This window comes from Chlorocebus sabaeus, chromosome 16 (genome assembly GCF_047675955.1).
Source record: "Chlorocebus sabaeus isolate Y175 chromosome 16, mChlSab1.0.hap1, whole genome shotgun sequence".
Classification (NCBI taxonomy): domain Eukaryota; kingdom Metazoa; phylum Chordata; class Mammalia; order Primates; family Cercopithecidae; genus Chlorocebus; species Chlorocebus sabaeus.
This window is the reverse complement of record NC_132919.1, coordinates 928,940-955,460: the sequence shown is the minus strand read 5'-3', so window position 1 is coordinate 955,460 and position 26,521 is coordinate 928,940. Positions and strand designations below refer to the sequence as shown.

Genomic DNA, 26,521 nt, shown 5'->3' with positions numbered 1-26,521 from the left:
ATCAGCCAGCAACCCGGTGACCTGATTCCCTGGGGTGAGATTGGCCACTGACCCAGTGACCCCATTCCCTGGGGTGAGATCGGCCAGCGACCTGGTGACCCCAATCCCTGGGGTGAGATCGGCCAGCGACCCGGTGACCCCAATCCCTGGGGTGAAATCAGCCAGCGACCCAGTGACCCCATTCCCTGGGGTGAGATCGGCCAGCGACCCGGTGACCCCAATCCCTGGGGTGAAATCAGCCAGCGACCCGCTGACCCCAATCCCTGGGGTGAGATCGGCCAGCGACCTGGTGACCCCAATCCCTGGGGTGAGATCGGCCAGCGACCCGGTGACCCCAATCCCTGGGGTGAGATCAGCCACCGACCTGGTGACCCCATTCCCTGGGGTGATCAGCCAGCAACTCGGTGACAGGTTGATGACACTGCATCCCTTCTATCATGGAAGGGGCAGCATTTTGTCCTCACTGGAATAGACACTTACTCTAGATTGGGATTAGCCTTCCCTGCACGTCACGCTCCTGCCAAAACTAGCATCCATGGACTCACAGAATGCCGTACCCACTGTCATGCTATGCCACACTGCACTGCTTCTGACCAAGGAACTCACTTCAAGGCAAAGAGAGTATGGTAACGAGCCCGTGCTCGTGGAATTCACCAGTACGACCATGTTGCCGACCATCTTGAAGCAGCTGGTTTGATGGGATGGTGGAATGGCCTTTTGAAGACTCCAGTACAGCACCAGCTGGGTGGCAGTGCCTTGCAGGGCTGGGCCAGAGTTCTCCAGGAGGCAGTATATGCTCTGAGTCAGAACTGAGTATAGGGTACTATTTCTCCCACAGCCAGGATTCATGGGTCCGGGAATCAAGGGGTGGCAATGAGAGTGGCACCAGTGCCTAGTACCCCTAGTGGCCCCGCAGCAAGATGTTTGTTTCCTGTGTCCATGATCTCATGCTCTGCTGGCCTAGGAGTCGTATTTCCAAATGGAGGAATGTTTTCCCCAGGAGACCCAACAATGGTGCCACTGAACTCGACGTGAGGACTTCTGCTGGGCCTGTTTGGCCTCCCACGGCCTCTGAATCAGCAGGCAGATAAGAGAGTTACTGTGCTGGCTGGGGTGACTGATCCTAGATTGGACCACAAGTCCACAATTGAGGGGAGCAAGAATACGTCTGGAATAGAGGAGGCCCCTCAGGGTGTCCTAGTAGACCATGGTCTGTGATTTAGGGTAATGGAAAAACCACAATGATTCAATCCAGGCAGGACTACCAAGGGCCCAGACCTTTCGGGAATGAAGGTTTGGGTCACCCACCAGGAAAAGACCCACAGTCAGCTGAGGTGCTTTCTGAAAGCAAAGGAAATACAGAATGGATAGCGAAAGGTCATTTTAAATACCAGCCACAACCCATGGCCAGTTACAAAAACACGGGCTAGAATGTTCATGAATATTTCCTACTTGTTTGGTTATGAATACGTTTCTGTGTGTTTATATACAGGCATACCTCAAGACATTGCAAGTTTGGTTCTAGACTACAGCAATAAAACTGGTATCTCAGGCCGGGTGCGGTGGCTCACACCTGTAATCCCAGCACTTTGGGAGGCTGAGGCGAGTGGATCACCTGAGGTCAGGAGTTTGAGACCAGCCTGGCCAACATGGTGAAACCCCGTCTCTACTAAAAATACAAAAATTAGCTGGGCGTGGTGGTGGGCACCTGTAGTCCCAGTTACTCATGAGGCTGAGGCAGGAGAATAGCTCAGCTCACTGCCAGCTCCGTCTCCTGGGTTCACGCCATTCTCCTGCCTCAGCCTCCCAAGTAGCTGGGACTACAGGCGCCCGCCACTGCGCCCGGCTAATTTTTTGTATTTTTAGTAGAGACGGGGTTTCACTGTGTTAGCCAGGACGGTCTCAATCTCCTGACCTTGTGATCCACTTGCCTCAGCCTCCCAAAGTGCTGGGATTCCAGGCGTGAGCCACCACGCCTGGCCAATTATTATTAGTAATAGTAGTATTTTTTTAAAAAAACAGGGTCTTACTCTGTCGCCCAAGCTGGCATGAAGTGGCACAATCACGGCTCACTGCAGCCTTGACCTCCTGGGCTCAATCGATCCTCCCACCTCAGCCTCCTGAGTAGCTAGGACTACAGGCATGCGCCACCATGCCAGCTAATTTTTTTTTTTTTTTTTTTTGAGACAGGGTCTTACTCTGTCGCCCAAGTTGGAGTACAGTGGCACAATCACGGCTCACTGAAAGCCTTGACCTCCCGGGCTCAGGTGATCCTCCCACCTCAGCCTCCTGAGTAGGTGGGACCATGGGTGCGCACAACCATACCCAGCTAATTTTTTTATTTTTAGTAGAGATGGGGTTTCTCCATGTTGCTCAGGCTGGTCTCAAACTCCCGACCTCAGGTGATCCACCCGCCTCGGCCTCCCAAAGTGCTGGGATTACAGGTGTTAGCCACCGCACCCGGCCTACATCACGTGTGCTACTATTTCTAAAGACCAAGGACTGTGATTTATGCATCTTAAAAGTGACAGGTATATATTTGTGCTGTGTGTATTTTGTGTGACTTCCTGTGCCTTCTAATGCAATTTCTGAAGAGAAAACTCTGTAATATGTTCTGCAGAGTGCGATGCATGTTGAGGCTCATTTATACATATTTTAAAACAATAATTTTCAGAATAGCCAAGTCAATTCATGTAACATCGCTAGCTAAACACCAGTGGGGACATTCTCCTTAAGTGAACCACATACACAGAGAGAGAGATTTCTGTAACCCAGAGGACACTGGCTAATTCTTCATAGGATGCCAAACAACTCTCCTTGGGCTTCTTGTAACACCCACTACAATTATGATTCTGGGATCGTTTCCATTGCAAATCCCCTCTTTCCACACCCCTTTAAAAGGCAGCTGTGATATTTGGCTTCTAACCAAGGCCTGCCGCATCCACAATTCTCTAACTTTTATTTATATTTCATGTGCAGTGTGTTTGAACCCTCCCTTCCCCAGGTGCCAGATGCTGGTTTGGACACAGTCCAGTGGAAAGTGCTTTCCTGTAAAATAAGAAAAGTGAAAAACGGAACAAACCTCCTCTTTATATCAGACTTGCACCAAGTATACCAAAGTTAATACTCTAATATTTGCAATATTTGCAGTCGTCCAAATTCCCTCTTCACCGGCTTCCGTACCAAATACTTTGCCCTTTGGCTGCCATGGCATGTAAATGCTGATAACCCTTTTACATTTCTTTAGTTTTCATAATTTTGAAAGTGTCGGAGTATAGGACTCTATCTAACACTCTTTCAATAGTGCCTAACCCATGTACCCAATGCATAGGCTTTTCAGATAGGATTTGAATGAGATGATAAAACATTGTAACCATTTACAGGATTTTAAATGATATCTAGTAACTTTATATATATATATAAATATATAAAAATATATAAAAATATAAAAAAATATATAAATATAAATATATTTAAAAATATATAAATATATATATTTTTTGAGATGGAGTCTCGCTGTTTCCCAGCTGGAGTGCAGTGGCGTGATTTCGGCTCACTGCAAACTCCACCTCCCGGGTTCACGCCATTCTCCTGCCTCAGCCTCCCCAGTAGCTGGGACTACAGGCGCCCGCTACCATGCCCGGCTAATTTTTTGTATTTTTAATAGAGACAGGGTTTCACCGTGTTAGCCAGGATGGTCTCGATCTCCTGACCTCGTGATCTGCCCACCTCGGCCTCCCAAAGTGTTGAGATTACAGGCGTGAGCCAGCGTGCCCGGCCTAGTAACTTAATATATATATATACGAGTAGCTTTAAATGTTTTCACCAAGGCCAGGCGGTGGCTTATGCCTGTAATCCCAGAACTTTGGGAGGCTGAGGCGGGCGGATCACTTGAGGCCAGGAGTTTGAGACCAGCCTGGCCAATATGGTGAAAACCCTGTCTCTATTAAAAATACAAAAAATTAGTCGGTGCATGCCAGTAATCAGAGCTACTTGGGAGGTGGTGCATGCCTGTAATCCCAGCTACTTGGGAGGCTGAGGCAGGAGAATCACTTGAATCTGGTAGGTGGAGGTTGCAGTGAGCTGAGATCGCGCCACTGCACTCCAGCCTGGGCCACAGAGTAAGACTGTCAAAAAAAAAAAAAAAAAAAAAAAAGGTTTCACTAAAAAGTGATGCTTTCTGTGTGTGTTTTAGAATAATATTGTCCCTACAGTGGCACATACTTTCAGCATGACAGTCTCCTAAGAATTAAGGTGGAATTCGACTTTACAGTAGGATTCTAGCGTGCTGGAAGGCGGTCCTCCATCTAAGATCTTACCTGTGTCATGAGCAATACTATCAGGTGACTAAGGAAGTGGATATAACTGGTAAAGACACCAATCCACTTTCTGCTCTCATCTGCACCTCTCCCACCTGTTGTTTTTTTTTTTTTTTTGAGACGGAGTCTCGCTCTGTCGCCCAGGCTGGAGTGCAGTGGCCGGATCTCAGCTCACTGCAAGCTCCGCCTCCCGGGTTCATGCCATTCTCCTGCCTCAGCCTCCTGAGTAGCTGGGACTACAGGCGCCCGCCACCTCGCCCAGCTAGGTTTTTGTATTTTTTAGTAGAGACGGGGTTTCACCGTGTTAGCCAGGATGGTCTCGATCTTCTGACCTCGTGATCCGCCCGCCTCGGCCTCCCAAAGTGCTGGGATTACAGGCTTGAGCCACCGCGCCCGGCCTCCCACCTGTTTTATGTGTCAACATTTCACCGAGCTGAAACCCTGCACCATTCCTTCTTCTACCCTAGAAAACCGGAGAACCTTCTATATGAACGTGTATGTTTTGTGCCAAAAGCTTGAAGTTATATTCTGAGGTTTAAATTAGCTCCCGCAGAGTGTCCTATCATTTGTGTATGTGGAAAGCTGCTGTAAAATAAAAGCGGTGTGCCTGGTGTCCCGGCAGTGTCTTTTCACTGATGGAGTTTGGTCGGCCCCATTTTTCACTCTTTCCATTAGGTGGCGATGGATACCCGGGAAATACTCTCCAAAGCGCGGTGGAAGCTCTGAGGGGCGGGTTTTCAGCTTTTATTTTTTTGCTTTCGCTGAGTCGTTAGTAGCTGATCCACACTGGCGGCCTGTTATTGTGGCTGGGCTCGGATCTGCACCTGCTTCGTGCGCCTGTGGATTGGGTTGGGGGGAGGCGCTGGGTGGCCCGAGGAGTCGCCACGGACCACCTGTTTTTTGTTTGTTTGTTTTGTTTTGCTTTGTTTTGAGACGGAGTCTCGATCTGCCGTCCAGGCTGGAGTGCAGTGGCGCGATCTCAACTCACTGCGGCCTCCGCCTCCCAGGTTCAAGCGATTCTCCTGCCTCAGCCTCCCGAGTAGCTGGGATTACAGGTGTGCGCCACCACGCCCGGCTATTTTTTGTATTTTTAGTAGAGGCGGGGGTTTCACCATATTGGCCAGGCTAGTCTCGAACTCCTGACCTTGTGATCCACCCACCTCGGCCTCCCAAAGTGCTGGGATTACACTGCGCCCGGCCCAGACCACCTGTTTAATCCAGTTTCTCCCCAAGCATCGGCGAGTATCCTGCCAGCTGGCAGGGAAAAAAAAAAATCTCTCGAAATGTTCTCAACTATCCATAGACTTGCCATAAGGATGGAGCGGATTCAGGAGCACGGCCAGCGTTGGTCTGGAGGCCCCGCGGGTCCTCTGCATCCATTTGTGGGGCTGGAAGACAGATTCGCTAGGGGCAGCGGCCCCGGCGACCCCTGGACGGAAATCCCACACTGAGACCTGGCACCCTAACCCGACCCCACCAGAAGCTGCGAGAGCGTCCTCGGCCCCCTTAGAACAGCTTGAAACACACAGAAGAGTCAGTGTCCAGCCAGGCCCGGCCTGATGCAGTGAGGACGGCGGGTCCTAGAAGCATCTTAGGGTCAATGGGGCCCGGAGCGGCCTAAGGGTCAGGTTTCGTGCAGGGAGAGGAGCGAGGAAAGGCCCGGGAGGAACAAGAAGGGGGTGAGGAGCTCCGCGGGGAGGGGGCGGGATCCCTGGAGAAGGTCTGGAGGGAATTTAGAATCCGGGAGTGGAGAGAAAATGCGGGCCGCGCTGCAGCCCGGGAAAGCGCCGGCTCAGCGGGTCCTTCTCCTTTCTTCACTTCGGCTCCGGGCTTTCCAGGGAGAGTGCAGCGTTTCGGGTCTGGCTTCTCGCCCAAGCGGTCACCCCGCGCACCGCGGCCGGCAGCTGCGGACCCCGCCTGGGAGGAGAGCTCGGGCCCCGGCCGGCCGCAAAGGGGGCGTGGCGAACGTGGAGGGGCGTGGCGAGCGTGGAGGGGCGTGGCGAGAGCGGGCGGAGGGGGGCGTGGCGAGGGCCTCTGAGGGGGCGTGGCGCAGGCGGGCGGAGGGGGCGTGGCGTGGGCGGCCCTGGTGGGCGGGGCTCCGCTCTCCCCAGCGCCCGCCGCCGCCGCCGCCGCCGCCGCCTGCTGCCTCCGCGCGGACCGTGGAGCGGGGTCGCAGCCGCCTGCCCGCCCTGCGGTGGGCCAGGATGTCGGGCTTCCTGGAGGAGCTGCTCGGAGAGAAGCTGGTGACGGGCGGCGGCGAGGAGGTGGACGTGCACTCGCTGGGCGCCCGCGGCATCTCGCTGCTGGGGCTCTACTTCGGCTGTAGCCTCAGCGCCCCCTGCGCGCAGCTCAGCGCCAGCCTGGCCGCCTTCTACGGGCGCCTGCGGGGGGACGCGGCGGCCGGGCCGGGGCCGGGGGCGGGGGCCGGGGCGGCGGCGGAGCCCGAGCCGCGGCGGCGCCTGGAGATCGTCTTCGTGTCCTCGGACCAGGACCAGCGGCAGTGGCAGGACTTCGTGCGGGACATGCCGTGGCTGGCGCTGCCCTACAAGGAGAAGCACAGGAAGGTGAGCGGCGCGGGCGTCGCCGGCCCCAGCCCGCCCCCACCCCCTTACCCCTGTCCGCCCCCCACCCCCCTGACTCCTGCCCCCCGTCCCCCAACCCACTGTCCTCTCCCCGCCCCTCACCCCACTGCTCCCCTCCCCCCCCACCCCGCCGTCCCCTCCTCTGCCCCTCCCGCTTCGCGCTGAGCCCGCACCCCCATCCCAGGACCCCTCTCTGGCTCGGGTGCTGCGCTGCGCCCGGCCTGGAAAGTTGGACCCGCCTCGGCCCCTGGGACCCCGGCTCGAGCCCCTCCGTCCTTACGCGCTGGGAGCCTCGGGTGGGGGCGGCTGCGCTCTGGGATCCCGGTTCTGCGACCCCTTCACCCCCGAGCGGAGGCGCCGGGAGGGGCCCCTTCCTGCTTCCGCCGCCGACCCCCGTGGATTCCCACAGTGGGGAGGGGAGGGGAGGGCGCGCGCCCCCGGCCTGTGGTGCCCAAACCAGCACGTTTCCTTTCTTTCCGGGAGAAACCTGCCTTCCCCGGGGACCGGGGACCTGGGGGCCGAGGCCCAGGTCAGGAGAGGCGGCCGGTGACCGTGGCCGTGGCTGTGGCCGAGAAGGGCGCTCACGGCTCCGTCTCCCCCGCCCCAGGCCGAGTTCGCGGCCACCGGGGAGCTCTGCATTGTCTGGTGGTCCAGCCTCCTCCCCAGACGCCTCCCGGGCGCGGGAACAGCCCGGGCCGTGCAGAGCTCAGCTTCGTGGTGGCCCCTGTGGTCCCGGCGATCTTCGAATTGAGGGCTGAGCTGACCCCGTCGATGCACATTGACTGGAAGGAGGATTTGGGGAAATGGATACTTAGCTGTCAACTTCTCATGCCTCCCAGTTTGTTGCCGAGATGAGTTTGGGTTTCTGAGTGTGTCCCTTGTGGGAGGATGTCTGTCTCTGTTATAATACGGCACATCCAGGACATTTTCTAATGAATGGAGTCAGAAAAAGTTTTGGAGCGCTGTTGCTTCGTGAGTGGATCTGATGCAACGTGTGAATCCAGCCCCCTTCCCTTTTTGAGGAAAGCCTGCTTCTGGAGTGGACAGAAGGGCTATTCTGGGGGCGTTTAGTTTCCTTTGGGGAGCATGGCGAGGCGTGCCACGTGTTCCTTTTATATGTACAGAATCTTGTTGAGAAGCATGATTTAGGTTTGGTGGGAGCAAAAGGCTTATTCTGTGACCCCAAATGTCTTGAGCAAATCATCCATCCCAAAGCAGTGTGAGGTCGAGATTTGGGATTTAAAGTATGAAATACAGTTGATGCGATGCAGTTTGTAAATTTAACGTTGGGAAAACATAGGTTCACTAACCACTCAGAGGCAAGAGTTGGCATTTTTACCGCTTTTTAGGTTATTTTGCCCATTTTGATTGACATGCTTGATACAGTATGAATATGCACGGCCAGTACTTTTTGATTCAAAATACAAGAATCCTTTGTTTTCCTTGGTGGTGGTTTTTGTGATACGTTCGTGGAGAAATAATGTTCGGAAAGTGATTTACCAAAAAAGATGTTCATTGTTGTGGCAAGTTTCTGTTGTAGACTAAAGTCTACTTAAAATAATGTCCTTATCCGGCAATACAAATGATTTCTAGCTTTTGAAAACATAGAATTATGGTAAAATGTTACCGGCTTAACAGCCTATTGTTGTGTTTTTTACTGAAGAGGAAATACATTTTTTGGATAGTAAAAATATGGGGCAAACAGATGTTTTGCAAATGCTTGGAGCTTTTTCTGAGAAAGGAGAATATTTGGTAGGACACGGGCCATGGGTGGCTCTCTATACCCTGGACAGGCTCTTTGAGTGACAAAAAGTATTCTGCAGCCCTAGCCTGGACCTGCTGATTCCTCCGAACCTGGATGACACAGGACAGACTCATTTGAAAATACAGTTCAGAGTGCTGGACATGCCCAAATCCTGGTGCGTTAGCATCTTAAACATTTATTTTTTTGCCCAGAGTTTTTCTGACTTACATCCTGTACTTTATTCTCTAAATCCAGTCCAGTTTTCAAGGAGGTAGTTTCTGCCCTTGGTCGTGAACAAACCACTCAAGATCTGACCCCAGAAACATTCTTATTCTCAGGGATGTATACCAGGTAAAAAGACTGCAGCTGCCCTTCTTATGGAAAACATACTCTTGGAAATTACAAAAGCTACGTACTGACTTTAAAAGGAATTATTGCCGGGCCGGGTGGCTCACGCCTGTTATCCCAGCACTTTGGGAGACCCAGGTGGGTGGATCACCTGAGGTCGGGAGTTTGAGACCAGCCTGACCAATATGGAGAAACCCTGTCTCTACTAAAAATACAAAATTAGCCGGGTGTGGTGGCTCCTGCCTGTAATCCCAGCTACTAGGGAGGCTGAGGCAGGAGAATCGCTTGAACCCGGGAGGTGGAGGTTGTGGTGAGCCAAGTTCGTGTCATTGCACCCCAGCATGAGCCAAAAAAAAAAAAAGGAATTATTTTCCCTCTTGAAACCAGAGAGATGTGGAACAAATACCTTTTCTGTAACTGAGTTTTTGTCTCATTTGAAGTTAGGGTGCTCAGAAGCCTGTGAGCTAATGATGCTAATTTCACCATCAGAACAAGTGAAGAGCCAGAGTTCTGCCAGCTGAGGGTACTGGATGGGTGAACACGTCTTCTTGATGGACCGTGTCTACGTCATTTCACCAACTATAAAAATAGATCTAGAGAAGGGAATTTTGTTTTACACTGAAGGGAAACCGAAGTTCCAGATTGCTAATTTTTTTTAAAGTTCTCATTAACATTTGTTCTTTAAACCCATGTGTATACTTCTTCCCATTGGGATAACAAAGGGTATGGTTCTGATTAGTTATTGGCTGGCATTTCTCTAAAGAAAATTGAAAAATTGTGGTGGGGAAAGAAAATGCTATGTGGTATTTCTTTTTTTCTTTTATTAATTTCTCCTTTATATAGTAAAAAAGCCCGGGGATGACCATATATGTTAAGCCTGCATTTTGCCTGGTTCCTCTCACGTTGACTGGAACTGTGAGAAAACACCAAAAAAAAAAAAAAGGAAAAAATTAAAAAAAAATTATTTATACAGAATTTTCCTGTTTCTGCCTGTTGTTGTGGTAGGCACAAAAGTAATTGAAGCTTATTTATTTATTTATTTATTTATTTATTTATTTTGAGACAGAGTCTTGCTCTGTTGCCCAGACTGGAGTGCAGTGGCTCAATCTCGGTTCACTGCAAGCTGCGCCTCCCGGGTTCACGCCATTCTCCTGCCTCAGCCTCCCGAGTAGCTGGGACTACAGGCGCCCGCCACCACGCCTGGCTATTTTTTTTTTTGTATTTTTAGTAGAGATGCGGTTTCACTGTGTTAGCCAGGATGGTCTCGGTCTCCTGACCTTGTGGTCTGCCCGCCTCGGCCTCCCAAAGTGCTGGGATTGCAGGCGTGAGCTACTGCACCCGGCCTGAAGCTTAATTTTTTTGGCTTCCAAAACACATACTATTTCAGCTTCCAAAACACACAGTATTATATATCTGTGCAGAAATTGTAATTAGATGGTAATAGAACTTTGCATTTATACGAACGATTTTATCAGCAAATCTATAATCCTGAAGTTAAGGCAGTTGGACTTGTTTTAATAAGAAGGTTGGTAGATGGTTTTCAGATTTCTAGGGAGAAAGAATGTGATCGATAGTCGGGAGGTGGTGAAATTTGGACTTTGGGGATTTGGTCTGGCCCTTTGGATTAGTATGTTACTCACTCGTCATGACTGGAGAGGTCCGTCTCCGGGACCCACTCCGGCCTCATAGAAGTGAACACTGGTTTTGGATTTAAAGCTGCAGAGCTCAACTTTGTCTGGGCTGGATGCCTGATCATAAACATACGGTCAGTGTGGGTGCACTGACATCCAAGGGTGCAGACCACTGGCTTCCTCTGGACAGTTTTGTGAGGCTCTGGTGTGGCCCCAGGACTTCCTGCATGGCGAAGGGGAAGAGAAAGCCTGCAGAGTGAGGGGACCCTGATCCAGTATCCCTGGTCAGCCTGCTCCAGCCAAGAGAAGTGGAGTCTCTGGCTACTCTGCTTCTTTCAGTTCAGACTAAATGAGAAGCTTGGCTGAGAACTGACCTGAATCCCTTTGGCCCTATGGGTGGGACAGGATTTGGTAGCAACCTCAACAGTCTTTGAACTCCAGTTCTGCCACTCTTCCTTGAATCCAAACACTGTAGCCAGGAAGAGAACGTTTCTATGACAAACTGTATCTTCTCTTTCTATTCACTTTCAAGGTGGAAAAAGATGGCAAAAAGGTACAGATTTTCTGCCTTCTTCATCAGAAGCCCGGCCAGACAGGACAGGCTCCCACTGGTGACTGCGTTTCTAGGACTTGGGCCAATCCGTTGGTAATAAAGGACAAGAGTCCAATTAAGGAACAGGCCAGGTGTGGTGGCTCGCACCTGTAATCCAGCACTGTGGGAGGCCAAGGTGGGGGGGATCATTTGAGCCTAGGAGTTTGAGCCCAGCTTGGGCAACATGGTGAAACATTGTCTCTACAAAAAATAAAAATCAGCTGGTCAGGGTGGTGTGTACCTGTGGTCCCAGCTACTCAGGAGACCGAGGCAGGAGGATTGCTTAAACCCAGGAGGCTGAGGCTGCAGTGAGCCATGTTTGTGTCACTATGCTCCAGCCTGGACAACAGAGCAAGATGCTGTCTTAAACAAATAAATAAAAATAAAGTAATAAGAGCAATGTTTCTTGAGAGGCTTTTTCTTGTTCCATTATTTTTAATATATTTTTTAATCTCATTTTTTTTCTGTATAATAAGGCAGTCTAATATATGACTAAAAATATAGATTCTTTTGTTCTTCTGCTTGAGTTCACGCCCTGGCTCTGCCGTTTATTAGCTGTGTGTCCTTGTGCAAGGCACTGTACATCTTTGTGCCCCAGGTTCCTTTTCCGTTTGTAAAAGGGACAGGATAATAGCACCTGCCTTATTGTTGTAAAGGCTATGTGAGATGATACACACGTGCCTGGCGTAGAGTAAGTGCTCAATACATGCTAACTATTTTTTTTTTTTTTTTTTTTTGAGACGGAGTCTCGCTCTTTTGCCCAGGCTGGAGTGCAGTGGCACTGTCTCGGCTGACTGCAAGCTCTACTTCCTGGGTTCACGCTGTTCTCCTGCCTCAGCCTCCTGAGAAGCTGGGACTATAGGCACCCGCCACCACGCCCGGCTATTTTTTTTTTTTTTTTTGTATTTTTAGTAGAGATGGGGTTTCACCATATTTGCCAGGATGGTCTTGATCTCCTGACCTCGTGATCTGCCCACCTCGGCCTCCCAAAGTGCTGGGATTACAGGTGTGAGCCACCGCACCTGGCCTATTGTTGTTTTTAGATAAATGATGGTTAAGTTTAGTCATTCATTTCATAGCTTGAGCCTTTGGAATCTATCGCATTACAGAACTGCTAAACTGTTAGGAGGTATATTTTTAAACTTTTCAAACCAATGGCTTTTACAAGCATACAGGGGGATTTGATGAAGGAGTCAAAAAAATTGCCCTACAACAGCTGGGCACCGTGGCTCACACCTGTCATCCCAGCACTTTGGGAGGCCGAGGTGGGTGCGTCACTTGAGGTCAGGAGTTCAAGACCAGCCTGGCCAACACAGTGTAACCCCATCGCTACTAAAAATACAAAAAATTAGCCGGGCGTGGTGGCGGGTGCCTGTTGTCCCAGCTACTTTGGAGGCTGAGTGAGGCAGGAGAATCGCTTGAACCTGGGAGGTGGAGTTTGCAGTGCACTGAGATGGCGCCACTGTACTCCAGCCTGGGTGACAGAACGAGACTCTGTCTTGGGAAAAAAAAAAAAATTAAATAAAAAAAATTGCCCCACAAGAGATTATAACTGGGAAGAAAGACCTAGAAGATTGAAACAACAAAAGCAAATGATGTGGAATAGTAAGTCCTGGGAAGTTACTGACACTTACTGAACTCTGTATTTATATCGGCCGATGATGTTCCAGGCTGCCGCTGAGCAATGGAGCCTGGGAAAGATTTTTTTTTTGTTTTTTTTTGAGACGGAGTCCCCCAGGCTGGAGTGCAATGGCGCGATCTCGGCTCACTGCAAGCTCCGCCTCCCGGGTTCACGCCGTTCTCCTGCCTCAACCTCCTGAGTAGCTGGGACTGCAGGTGACCGCCACCATGCCCGGCTAATTTTTTGTATTTTTAGTAGAGACGGGGTTTCACCATGTTAGCCAGGATGGTCTCGATCTCCTGACCTCAGGTGATCCGCCCACCTTGGCCTCCCAAAGTGCTGGGATTACAGGCGTGAGCCACCGCACCCGGCCCTGGGAAAGATTTAAGTTACTATTAAGTTACCCTTTAAGTTACCCTTGTAACTTAAAGATGATCAGGCACTCTTCTTGAGAGAAATTATGTACAAAGCAATCATTTTGTGGTTTCCCAAAGCTGTTAGGTATGTCTTCCGCTGACCCCGTGTGCTTAACTCTGGGCCGTGTAGAAGTTGAAAGACTGCTGTTTCTCGTGGGAAATGGAGGGTACCCGTCTCTGGAGCCGCAGAAACCCCACCTCTAGCATGGGCCTGCCTCCCGCCCCAGCTCTGGAATGCTGCAGGGTAGGTTTGCTCAGACATGTAGGCATTGCAGGTTTACTACTCATCTCCCAGTGAGCAGCTCAGGCCTGCCTCTGAGTAGCCGTCCACAGCTCCTGCTAATCGATTTGTCTTCTGATCCAGGTTGGAATGTGAGCCAGAGCACAGAGGCAAGCCCTGGAAGTTAGGGTCACTGATTTTATTGTACTTTTTAAACAACTCCTACCTTTCGTTGGGAAGGCTTGTCGTCATGTATGCACACGTTTGAGAAAGCAGGCTTTGTGCACAGCTGGGGTCGAGGCTGAACAAGCCCGTTGGGGATCTTCCTTCCTTTTTTCTGACGGGGATCAGGGTTCCAGGGCTCCAGCTCCTGCCGTTCTGAACTAGGTGGGATCCTTCCTGCCTGATTTCATTTTGGCCAGGAGAGCACAGGCTTGGCATAGGGTGTGTTTTCTTTTCTTTTTTTCTTTTTTTTTTTCAGACGGAGTCTTGCTCTGCCAGGCTGGAGTGCAGTGGTGCAATCTCAGCTCACCGCAACCTCCGCCTCCCGGGTTCAAGTGATTCTCCTGCCTCAGCCTCCCGAGTAGCTGGGATTACAGGCGCCTGCACCACGCCTGGCTAATTTTTATTTATTTTATTTTTTTGAGATGGAGTTTTGCTCTTGTTGCCCAGGCTGGAGTGCAGTGGCACCATCTCAGCTCACTGCAACCTCCACCTCCTGGGTTCAAGTGATTCTCCTGCCTCAGCCTCCTGCCTAGCTGGGAATACAGGTGCCCGCCCCCATGCCCGGCTAATTTTGTGTTTTTTGTAGAGACAGGGTTTCTCCATGTTGGTCAGGCTGGTCTCCAACTCCCTATCTCAGGTGATCTGCCTGCCTCGGCCTCCCACAGTGCTGGGATTACAGGTGTGAGCCACCGTGCCTGGCCAATTTTTGTAGTTTTATTAGAGACAGGGTTTCACCATGTTGGCTAGGCTGGTGTTGAACTCCTGACCTCAGGTGATCCGCCTGCCTCGGCCTCCAAAGTGCTGGGATTACAGGCTTGAGCCACCACGCCCGGCCAGGATGTGTTTTCTTTCTTCACAATCTGAATTCCCAGTGGTGCATGGTGTTAACCACCAAGGTGCTTAGTTTTCTGTGTTTCATTGAATTTACTGTTTATGTGTATTCCAAGGCACTCAAGGAAAATGGCTATGAATTTGGAATCTTTGTGAATCCTGACTTTCAAGGAGCTTGTGCATACTGTTGTTTTCTATCTTGCCCCATTATTTCAAAGTCAACAAGAGTGTTTGGATCCCAGGAGTCGCCCTTGATTGTCCTCCACCCCTCATAGCTGAAAGGCGTGGAGTCCTGTTGCCCTGACCTCCTTATTGGCACTCATCTCTGCCCTCATCTCGACATTCCTTCCATAACAGCTTGAGTTCAGGTTCCCTCTGGGCAGCTGCTACCAACAGCCTTTACCTGGGGCTCCCAACTTCCAATGCTGACCACATGAATGGTCCTTCTAGACCAGAGCTTCTCAATTTTCTAATCAAGGACCAGTTTGTTCGTTTGTTTATTTGTTAATTTTTTTTTTTTTTTTGAGACGGAGTCTTGGTCTGTCGCCCGCGCTGGAGTGCAGTGGCCGGATCTCAGCTCACTGCAAACTCCGCCTGCCGGGTTTACGCCATTCTCCTGCCTCAGCCTCCCGAGTAGCTGGGACTACAGGCGCCCGCTACCTCGCCCGGCTAGTTTTTTGTATTTTTTAGTAGAGACGGGGTTTCACTGTGTTAGCCAGGATGGTCTCGATCTCCTGACCTCGGCATCCGCCCGTCTCGGCCTCCCAAAGTGCTGGGATTACAGACTTGAGCCACCACGCCCGGCCTTTTTTTTTTTTTTTTTTTGAGATGGAGTTTCGCTCTTGTTGCCCAGGCTGGAGTGCAGTGGCACCATCTCAGCTCACTGCAACCTCCACCTCCCGGGTTCACGCCGTTCTCCTGCCTTAGCCTCCCGAGGAGCTGGGACTACAGGCGCCGCCACCACGCCCGGCTAGTTTTTTTGTATTTTTAGGAGAGACGGGCTTTCCCCGTGTTAGCCAGGATGGTCTCGATCTCCCGACCTCGTGATCCGCCCGCCTCGGCCTCCCAAAGTGCTGGGATTATAGATGTGAGCCAACGTGCCCAGTCTGTTTTTGTTTCTTAATGAGTATTTAAAAGAGGACTTAAATGAGCAAATGGATGTCCCAGCTGGGCGAATCCCAGCAACCTCTTGTGCAACTGGATTGCCCTGTGATGCTGTGCTCAAAAATAGGAAGAAGCTTGACTCTCCATTTTGGAAATGTCAAATATCTGAGCCCATTAATAGAGGCTCAGCCTGGCGCAGTGGCTCACGCCTGTAATCCCAGCACTGTGGGAAGCCGAGGTGGGCGGATCACCTGAGGTTGGGAGTTCGAGAACAGCCTGACCAACATGGAGAAACCCCGTCTCTACTAAAAATACAAAATTAGCCGGGTGTGGTGGTGCATGCCTATAATCCCAGCTACTCAGGAGACTGAGGCAGAAGAATCACTTGAACCCGACAGGCGGAGGTTGTGTTGAGCTGAGATCACACCACTGCACTCCAGCCTGGGGAACAAGAGCGAAACTCCATCTCAAAAAAAAAAAAAAGAGTCTCTTATCTGCAGACCTCTCATGCCACGCTTTAATATTTCATCGTTTGCATTTCTCTAGCATCTTTCTTCCAAAGAACTCAGAATGCATGCATATTACATCTTCCAGCAACTAGGAATCAATAGATATTCACCGTTTTGACTTTTCAAAGTAAGTTAGACTTGGAGAATTGAAGCAAAGAGAACCGATTATTAGATCAGGGTCACAGTGTTGGATGAAAGAGCTTGGCTGAACTCCCTTAAATTCAACTTGGTCCTTTCTGTTCATGAAATTGTACCTTAAAAAATATTGACATCAAACATTCTGCATGGAGGAGGAGGAGCTGCAAGCTCTCTTCAGATGGCTTTTTCTTCCTCTAGGTGTGCAGGGACCGCTCTGAAATAAGATAGAGGTAGTTGAACGGCTTGAAACATTCGCTGGTTGCTTGGAAGTCAGGACAGCGAGAACCTCTTCTCTCTTGCTGCCTTTTTCCATGGTGGTGTTTCTTTTCTAAGGGCCTTTTTAACGATGTGGCTTTTTTTTTTTTTAGTTCTGCCAGTGAAGTGCCCCCAACTCCCCCTTCATCCCATGCAAAGCCTACGGGCTGGTCTAGTGCGTTTTGTTCAGAGACAAAATTGAACTTCAGGTATCCTGCCGAGATCCTAGGACTAAATCAGTCCTCTCTTTTATGAAGTTTGCAGAAACTGCTGTTCCAACTTCCAGTGAAATCTCAAACATGTGCTTTCTGCTCCACGACCAGGCAGAAGCCCCAGTGCCGTTACCCGGGAGTGAAACCCGTCATGGAAACTTTTGTTCTGGGGCCCCCGTGATTAAAAGCAAACGTAAATTTTCTGCGGCTTGCCGGTCATAACTCTCGGACCAGATACACAATGTATTTTTGTATGAACGACATCAGAAAATCCTTTAAAAAAAACAGTGTAAGCTTAACTTCGTCGCTCCCTTCTGTCAAACCCGTCAGCCTCTCCCCCTGCTCCCCAGGGTCTTTCAGTACAGGCACCAATAAGAGGTAAATTCAGATACTGTTTCTACAGTTAAGGACGGTTTTATCTCAGATCCTTGTTGAAGAGTCACCAAACCGGGTGTGGTGAGTTCTGCTCTCCTAGGGACAGGGTTTTCTCTTTGTTTTCCTGGGGGGAGAATTTCATGCAGATGCATCAGTTCTACAGTTTTTTTCTGTGTCTTTTTTTGGTCAATATCTGAATGGATTTAGTCTGTTTAAAATCAGATAAAAATCTGAATGGATTTAGTCTGTTTAAAATCAGAAGGCATTGCTCTTTCTCCCGTTAAACGTGATCAGGTCAAGACGGTTTTCCTTTGATCATGGTGGCTCACGGCACAGCTGCCTCATCTGTTACTCATTTTTCAGGTTTTGATGTGAAATCTGAAGATCAGGTGGGACCTCGTGCGATAGGGAAAAATCGCACTGGGTCCCGAACAGGCATGACTGTTGCTGTGAGTGCAGTGTTTTCTAGCTCTGGGCATGTTCTTGATTGCAATCGTAAAAATTGTTTATAGCCATGATCCTTCAAAAATACTCCATTATGATAGGTGAGTATTAAAGGTCTGTTGCATGGTAGATGGAGAACAGAGACTGGAAATCCAGATCCAGGTTTCCTGGGTTTGCAACTCGTCTGTTTCTGGGAGTGTGACTTTGGGGCCAGTTACGGAATTTCTGTGTCTCTGGTTTCCTGGTGAGTAAAATGGAGATAATGGTACCAGCCTCTTAGGGTGGTTGGTTGTTAAGTCCTGAATGAGGTGACATCGGCAAGTACTCAGGATAGTGGCTGGTGCATAGCGGTGCCATTTAAATGTTTACCCCAGGCGCTTTGGGATTCATTCCACATTTTATGGTTATTTGGATTATAGGAGATTGGAATTCAGCCTTGTTACTTCTTTGTGCCCCTCCCCCATTCCAAAGCACCTAGTTATTTATTTGTATCTAGAGACTATAGCAGAACCTGGTTTCTCTTCATTTTTTTGTTTCTTTTCTTTCTTCTCTTTTCTTTTTCTTTTCTTATTTTTTTCTTTTTTCCTTTTTTCCTTTTTTTTTTTTGATACCGTGTCTCCCTCTGTGGCCCAGGCTGGAGTGCAGAGGCACGATCTCAGCTCACTGCGACCTCTGCTTCTTAGGTTCAAGTGATTCTCCTGCCTCAGCCTCCTGAGTAGCTGAGATTACAGGCGCCCGCCACCACGCCTGGCTAATTTTGTATTTGTAATAAAGACAGGGTTTCACCATCTTGACCAGGCTGATCTTGAACTCCTGACCTCAAGTGATTCGCCTGCCTCAGCTCTCAGAGTGCTGGGATTACAGGCGTGAGCCACCGTGCCTGGCCTCTCTTCGTTTTCCTACTAGGACAATAATTATCTGTCAGTTGTTGATTTGGTGACATCTGTGTCTTTGATTGTTTGCTTGTTTGTGTGAGAGCGGTCTTGCTCTGTTGCCCAGGCTGGAGTGCAGTGGCACAGTCAGAGCTTGCTGCAGCCTTGACCTTCTGGGCCCAGGCAATCCTCCCACCTCAGCCTCCTGTGTAGCTGGGACTGCAGGTGTGCACCACCACGCCCGGCTGCATTTGCCTGTCTTTGCGTATGGGTGTAATTCTAGACCATCTCTTTGATCACGTGTTCAGTTTTACTGAATGGATCCCATACTCTTTTGAGCTAGGAGAGGCCAGGGGGAGATACTGGTCTGTGCATATGTCTCTTGTTATTATTTATTTTGGAAAACTTTATCACGCAGGTAGAGAAAGCAGTACAGTGAATCCCCACATATCCTCCCCCATTCAACAGTCGTCAATGCATGGACACCTGCTGCCCCCTCAACTCCCTCAATGATCCTGAAGACAGTCCCAGCCGTCATCTCATTTCCTTCATAAGCATTTCACTAAGTAACCCTTAAAAAACATAACCATAGGCCGGGCGCGGTTGGTCACGCCTGTCATCCCAGCACTTTGGGAGGCCGAGATGGGCGGATCACGAGGTCAGGAGATCGAGACCATCCTGGCTAACACGGTGAAACCCCGTCTCTACTAAAAAATACAAAAAACTAGCCGGGCGAGGTGGTGGGCGCCTGTAGTCCCAGCTACTCAGGAGGCTGAGGCAGGAGAATGGCGTGAACCCAGGAGGCGGAGCTTGCTACGAGCCAAGATTGCACTCCACTCCAGCCTGGGCGACAGAGCGAGACTCCGCCTCAAAAAAAAAAAAAAAAAAGTTGATTAGCCTGAGTCTGGGGATAGAGTCGGGGGCTACGCCGCTAGACACCTTCTCCAGACTGGTAGGAGTCTGTTAGTCAGTGGCTCAACCGTCTTCAAATCCAGCCGATTCCAAACTTGATTGGATTTTGATTCAGCCCACACTCCTCTGTGGTCAGTGTGTTTGTGGTAGGAGGGCCGTCACAGACAGCTTGTTACCACTTAGATCGTTCCTATCGATAGTTTTCAAGGAAAGATAGTCTGAAATGACGCTTGTTTGGTGAATGCATGCTTGCTTCTAACAGATCCCTTCTTTTCCTAAGTGTGTATGTGATAATAAAGGAAGCCGGAAGGTCTGTGGAAGGGCTGATGTCGAGTTCAGCTCTCTGCCATCTGCAGAATCTCCCGCTTTTGTTCTTTCAAAAATCGAGACTCCCTCCATCGGTGGGTTGCTGGTCACGAAATCACGGACACGTTCTCCCTCTTGGATGTAATCTGAGAACTGCTCTGTCCGCTGGGTATGTGTGGAGTGTGAGTACAGTTGTTTCCTGCAGAGGAAGGACCCTGTGGGAATAGCGGACTAGATACGCTATTCAGTGTGCAGTTGAGAGTCTCCCATTTGTCCAGATGGCCCAGAGCTTGCACTTGCTGAAGGCCGTGTGGTAATCCTGAGTACCCTGCCCTCTTCCCACCACTCCTCTTCCCTGTCGTCTCATCAGGGCGCTAATGGAGCCTGAGGGAGTCTTTTTCTTAATGCCATTCTCTCCATCACACACAGGATGCGAATCCCGCTGGCTAATTAAGTGTGGCATTTTGTTTCAGAATTATCCACAGACAGCCACTAGCTGCAAAGCAGCCCAGTGTCCTTGTGCAGACAGATTTGTTTTTCTTAATATTTTAGGGCGAATCAGTCCATTTATTTTGCGAATTTTACCTTACTTGGAAATAGATTTGTTTTCTTACACGAGTGTATCTGGCCACCTGAAGTTACACACAAATCTGTTATATACATTGCAGTTTGGCACCTAAGGATTCTGACATTTCAAATGTAGGCGTGAGGGTGAATTGGAATTAAATGCCTTCCAACATTTTCCTGGAAATGTTGGGGGAAATCAGTTTCCTAACTTTGCAGAAAGTCCCTGGCTTCAACCCTTGGATGCGTCGTTTTCAGCTTTTTACAAATGTTCTTAAGAATAAAATACTACTTAATACCACATGGACATATTCTCTCTCGTTTGGATTTGCGGAAAGTATTAATTGGCAGAGACTGAGGTGGAACACTCTCTTTCTGAAGCACTTTTTTTTTCTTTTTAAAATTATTATTATACTTCATGTTCTAGGGGACATGTGCACAACATGCAGGTTTGTTACATACGTATACATGTGCCATGCTGGTGTGCTGCCCCCATTCACTCGTCATTTCCATTAGCGCTTTTTGAAGCCCTTCTTTCCTGTGAATAAATTAGTGACATTTTTTTCTGAGATCGTCTGAATCTGTTCTGCTGCTGAGCCAATAGTTACCAGGCAAACAGAGATCCCTAGAACAAAACACAGTATGTGTTCATGAGGAGACGGGGATTTATCTGTCTCTGTATGTACAGCACAAATTACGGCTTTCCTGCTGACTGTTTACATTAAAAAGCCATTTATATTCCTCTGCTCAGCATGGCTTCATACCCCGTGTTTCTCCGTATTCACTGTTTTCCATCTGCAAGGGAGAGCCAGCAGTTTTTGTTTTTGTTGTTTTTTTTTTGAGACGGAGCCTCCCTCTGTCGCCCAGGCTGGAGTGCAGTGGCCGGATCTCGGCTCACTACAAGCTCCGCCTCCCAGGTTCCCCCCATTCTCCTGCCTCAGCCTCCCGAGTAGCTGGGACTACAGGCGCCGCCACCTCGCCGGGCTAGTTTTTTGTATTTTTTAGTAAAGACAGGGTTTCGCTGTGTTAGCCAGGATGGTCTCGATCTCCTGACCTCGTGATCCGCCCGCCTCGGCTTCCCGAAGTGCTGGGATGACAGGCGTGAGCCACCGCGCCTGGCCCAGCATTTTTTTAACTGTAGCAATAATCTTCTTTCCAAAGATAATATCACTGTTAGTGGCATCTTGTATGTTTTTCCAGAAAAAGAATAGGCATATACTGCATTCGAAAAGACATACGCTTAAACGGTTTTTTGCACACATCGATTTAGCATTTTATTTTTATTTTTTCCTTTTTGTTCTTTTTTCCCTGAGACAGAGTCTTGTTCTGTTACCCAGGCTGGAGTGCAGTGGTGCGATCTTGGCTCACTGCAGCCTCTGCCTCCTGGTTTCAAGCGACCCTCCCACCTCAGCCTCCCGAGTAGCGAGTAGCGGGAACTCCGGGTGTGTCCCTCCACACCTGGCTAATGTTTTTATTTTTTGTAGAGGGGGGTTTCACTATTTTGCCCAAGCTGGTCTCAAACTCCTGTCCTCAAGCGATCCGCCTGCCTCAGCCTCCCAAAGTGCTGGGATTACATATGTGAGCCACTGCGCCCAGCCCAGATTTATCATTTTAAATTAACTGTTATTTTCTAGAAGGGCAATACGTTAAAAAAAAAAAAAAAATTCAAATATAATGAAAGGTGTGTGTGTGTCCCAGTACCTGTACCTTTTTTTTTTTTTTTTTTTGTTAAATCAAGCCTTTTAAACGGGCCTTCCTTATATCCTTGGCTAACCTGACAGGTGCTGCTTGTCTGTGTCAGGTGAGTAGAGGCTAAAAGTGTCCGTGCATGCCTTTCTGATAACCTTGTATGATGTCTGCCTTGATAATGAACCCAACACAGTTAGAGACAAGGAACGAATCCCTCAAACCACCGCTCTCCTTAGAAGGAAAATGTCTCAGGCTGATGTGCCTCCTAAATACAGCAGGCGAAGGAGGCCTTTGAAAGCTGCTTCCCCGTCCTTAGAGAGGGGCCCCTTGAGGACTGATGGAAAGCAGTGAGAAGACGGTGTCTGTGAGACTCCCCCCGCTGGGCTCTGCCGTTTGGCCGTTTGGATAAACTGAGAGGCTCATTCTCTGAGGCTCTCAGTCTTAGCTTCCAAGCGTATTCAGATGTAGATGGCGACAATAGCCTCTATACTAGGCACTTGTATTATGCTGTGGCTTTTGTGGGGGACTAGTATTAGGCAACTCATGTTTAATACAGATTTTTTTACTTACTTCAGTATTTTACTTACTGTATTTTTAGAAAACCCACCACACCTTAAATCCAAAGTTATGAAATAGGTAAATTCAGGGACAATTTAAATTTTTTTTTTTTTTTTTTTTTTTTAGATGGTGTCCTGCTCTGTTGCCCGGGCTGGAGTGCAGTGGTGCGATCTCTGCTCACTGCAAGCTCTGCCTCCTGGGTTCACGCCATTCTCCTGCCTCAGCCTCCTGAGTAGCTGAGACTACAGGCGCCCGCCACCACACCCGGGTGGTGAATTTTTTGTATTTTTTTTTTTTTAGTAGAGACAGGGTTTCACCATGTTAGCCAGGATGATCTCGATCTCCTGACCTCATGATCCACCTGCCTTGGCCTCCCAAAGTGCTGGGATTACAGGCATGAGCCACCGCGCCTGGCCTAATTAAAATTTTAAAAATCTAATATTTATTTATTTATTTTGAGATGGGGTTATGAGACTGGCTAATTTTTGTATTTTTGGTAGAGACAGGGTTTTACCATGTTGTCCAGCCTGGTCTCGAACTCCTGGGCTCAAGTGATCTACCTGCTTCTGCCTCCCAAAGTATTGGGATTACAGGCATGAGTCACCATGCCTAGCTGGGAATATTCTTTTTATTACAGAAGGATCTTCATTTTCTTAGGCAATATGCCTAGTTGTTTCAGATGGTGAGCTCCTAAGGGGCGTTCAACCTGTGATTGCCTCTGCTTTGGAAAACTCACCTGCGGTGTCTCAGGAATGCATTTATTACTTTGAGAAAGGTGTATAAATATGATGTCAAAAGTCTTCTCACCTAATATTACACACAACTTTCCCCCCTTTTCCTGAATGTTCCTTCTTTTTTTCTTCTTCTTTTTTTTTTTTTTGTTTTTGAGACAGAGTCTTGCTTCATTGCCCAGGCTGGAGTGCAATGACACGATCTCGGCTCACTGCAGCCTCTGACTCCCGGGTTCAAGAAATTCTCCTGCCTCAGCCTCTCGAGTATCTGGGATTACAGGCACGTGCCACCATGCTTGGCTAATTTTTGTATTTTTAGTAGAGATGGGGTTTCACCATGTTGGTGAGCCACCATGCCCGGCACTCCCCAGCTAATTTTTAAGAATAATTTTTGTGGAGATGGAGTCTTGCTATGTTGCCCAGTCTGGTTTCGAACGCCTGGCCTCAAGCCATCCTCCTGTTTCAGCCTCCCCAAGCACTGGGATGACAGGCGTGAGCCCCCATGCCTGGCTGCAGTGAGGTTTTGAAGGCCGTGCTTTAGTGCAGGGTCTGCCCCCATCAGCATGTTCGCATTTTCGGTGGACGAGTCACCTTGCTCACCCCCGTGTCTTGTTGGGCAGAGGCACCCGGGGAAAGGACCAGCTGGTAGCCACCTCCTGCAAGAAAAGCCTTCTGGAAAGAAGAACGTGCAAGTGACCTTTTCAAACGAGGGGGAGGGTAGTCCAGTGGACTAAGAGAGATCCTCCAGATATAAATAACCGTGTGGGAAGGAAGGGGAAAGTTGAGACGGGGAGGGCTCATTTGATCCCGCCGAGGCGTCTAAGTATAGGATGGAACAAGAAGATGCATGTTTGGAAACGGACGAGTGACGGAGGCTGCCCGTGGTCCATGGAAACATTTTCACATTCTGTGAGGAAAACAAAGGTTCCCTGAGCAGATCCTCAGGAACATACATTCTAGGCGATGCTGACGTGGGGGTACGATTTCTGTGTGAAGACTGAGACGCTGCCTGCAGTGAACTGTTTGCAAGGTGAGAGCTGCCTCTCGGGTCTGGGCTTGGCATGAGAAAGAGAGTCTGGGTTCCAGACATGCCACAGGAGAGGAAACAGGTGTACCAAGGAGATTTGACCTTGACAGGATAGGAAACAGGTTCTTTTGACCAAGGAGGCCATACTCAAACCAAAGAAGCTTCTGCTGGGCCAGGTTGCAGAAATGCTTTTTTTTTTTTTGAGGTGGAGTCTTACTCTGTCGCCCAGACTGGAGGGGAATGGCTTGTTCTTGGCTCACTGCAACTTCCACCTCCCGTGTTCAAGCAATTCTCCAGCCTCAGCCTCCTGAGTAGCTGGGATTACAGGCGTGTGCCACCACGGCCAGGTAATTTTTGTATTTTTAGTAGAGACAATGTTTCAGCATCTTGGCCAGGCTGGTCTTGTACTCCTGACCTCGTGATCCACCTGCTTGGGCCTCCCAAAGTGCTGGGATGACAGAAGTGAGCCACTGCCCCAGGCCCAGTAATGCATTTTCTGTATTTCTGTAAGCTTCCTTAGAGCGCAAAGAAGATCTCGGGGGTTCCTGGTTTCTGTTTGTTAAATAGAGGAAAGGAAATTCCTCTAGGCGTTTTCCACATGGTGTAGTGTTGGGGGAGGGGAGTGGTGACAGGGATGAGGACGCTCTCAAGCTGGATTTTTTACGTAGTCTGTGCTCATATTACAGGAATCTCCTTTGCACGTTCATTGCCTCGTCTCGGCTCCGCCAGGCCTCTGCCAATCACATGTTTTCTGAGCATCTCACTAGCCTCAGGCAGTGACAGGATGCAGAGAAATAAATGACTGGGTCCCTTCTCTCAGAGGCATTTATAATTTAGCTGGGGCAATGAGGCATGAAATATATATACATATAAATTTAGAGTATTTTCTGGGTGATGACCATGGGGTTGGTTCTGAAAGGGCTGGAGTGGCCCCCGGGAGCTCTGAGAATGGAGGGGCCGGTGTCTTTCCTGGATGACCTGGTTCCGATCCATCTTCCCCACTCTCCGGCTTTGAGACCTTAGGCAAGTTACTTTAACATCCGCTTCCTCATCTGTAAGGTGGGAACAATAGCAGTGCCCACCTTGTCGGGTGGCAGTGGAGGTTTAAGACGATGACTGATAAAAAAGCCCTTGGCTGGGCGCGGTGGCTCACGCCTGTCATCCCAGCACTTTGGGAGGCTGAGGTGGGCGGATCACTGGAGGTCAGGAGTTTGAGACCAGCCTGGCCAACACGGTGAAACCCCGTCTCTACTAAACATACAAAAAATTAGCCGGGAGTGGTGGTGGGTGCCTGTAATCCCAGCTACTCTGGAGGCTGAGGCAGGAGAATGGCTGGAACCCGGGAGGTGGAGGTTGCGGTGAGCCGAGGTCACGCCGTTGCCCTCCAGCCTGGGCGACAAGAGTGAAACTCCATCTCAAAATAAATAAATAAAAATAAAAAGCCCTTAACATAGTACTGGGCACGGAGTAAAAGGCCAGAAGATGGTGACCACTGTTCTTTTCCATGAGACCTGATGGTTTCCTGAGGGCAGAGAAGCTGTCTTTCCTCCTGTGTCCTTCATACTTAACACATTTGGCACCTCTTATCGGTACACACTTGGCATCGTGTTTATTGAAAGAAGGAATGAATGGTTTGGACGGAGAGTTGAAGGCTTGGCGGGATTCCGGCGGGAAGAGGTTTGGAACTCCAAAGCAGAAAGGTGAGTCTCAGTGTTTGTTGGTGCTGTTATCATAGTTAAATGCCCTTATTACAAAATATTGAGCAACGCGGTCACTGAATGATACCCTGGAAAGGACGGGGTTGGGGGTGGATTATGTGGCCACCGTCTTCTTTGACAGATGGGGAAACTGAGGCCCAAGGAGGGGGTGGTCAGATGGCAGACCAGCCTCCAGATTCTCAGCCTCCATATGGCTGGGCCAGACTTTTTTTTTTTTTTTTTTTTTGAGACAGAGTCTCGCTCTGTCACCCAGGCTGGAGTGCAGTGGCGCGATCTCCGCTCACTGCAAGCTCCGCCTCCCGGGTTCACGCCATTCTCCTGCCTCAGCCTCCCGAGTAGCTGGGACTACAGGCGCCCGCCACCATGCCCAGCTAACTGTTTTGTATTTTTTAGTAGAGACAGGATTTCACCATGTTAGCCAGGATGGTCTCAATCTCCTGACCTTGTGATTCCCCTTCCTTGGCCTCCCAAAGTGCTGGGATTACAGGCGTGAGCCACCATGCTCGACTGGGCCAGTCATATTTCTTGGCAGTTTTCCTGGTAGCCTTTAAAAGAAGTTCAACCAGTGCCTGTCAGAC

At 49.5% G+C, this 26,521-nt stretch overlaps 1 protein-coding gene across 2 annotated transcripts in view; it reads left to right on the top strand.

The window, feature by feature from the left end:
• Positions 1-6,417: 6,417 nt before the first annotated feature.
• The window catches only part of NXN (nucleoredoxin), a 169,318-nt gene continuing 149,214 nt past the window's right edge, over positions 6,418-26,521 (top strand). Inside the window, exon 1 of one of the 2 annotated variants that reach the window (XM_037987869.2) lies at positions 6,418-6,883. In XM_037987869.2, coding sequence (XP_037843797.1) covers positions 6,524-6,883 — 360 coding nt within the window. In that variant the 5' untranslated portion in view covers positions 6,418-6,523. The remainder of the gene's footprint in view (positions 6,884-26,521) is intronic. The other variant, XM_008009748.3, reaches the window with a different exon arrangement.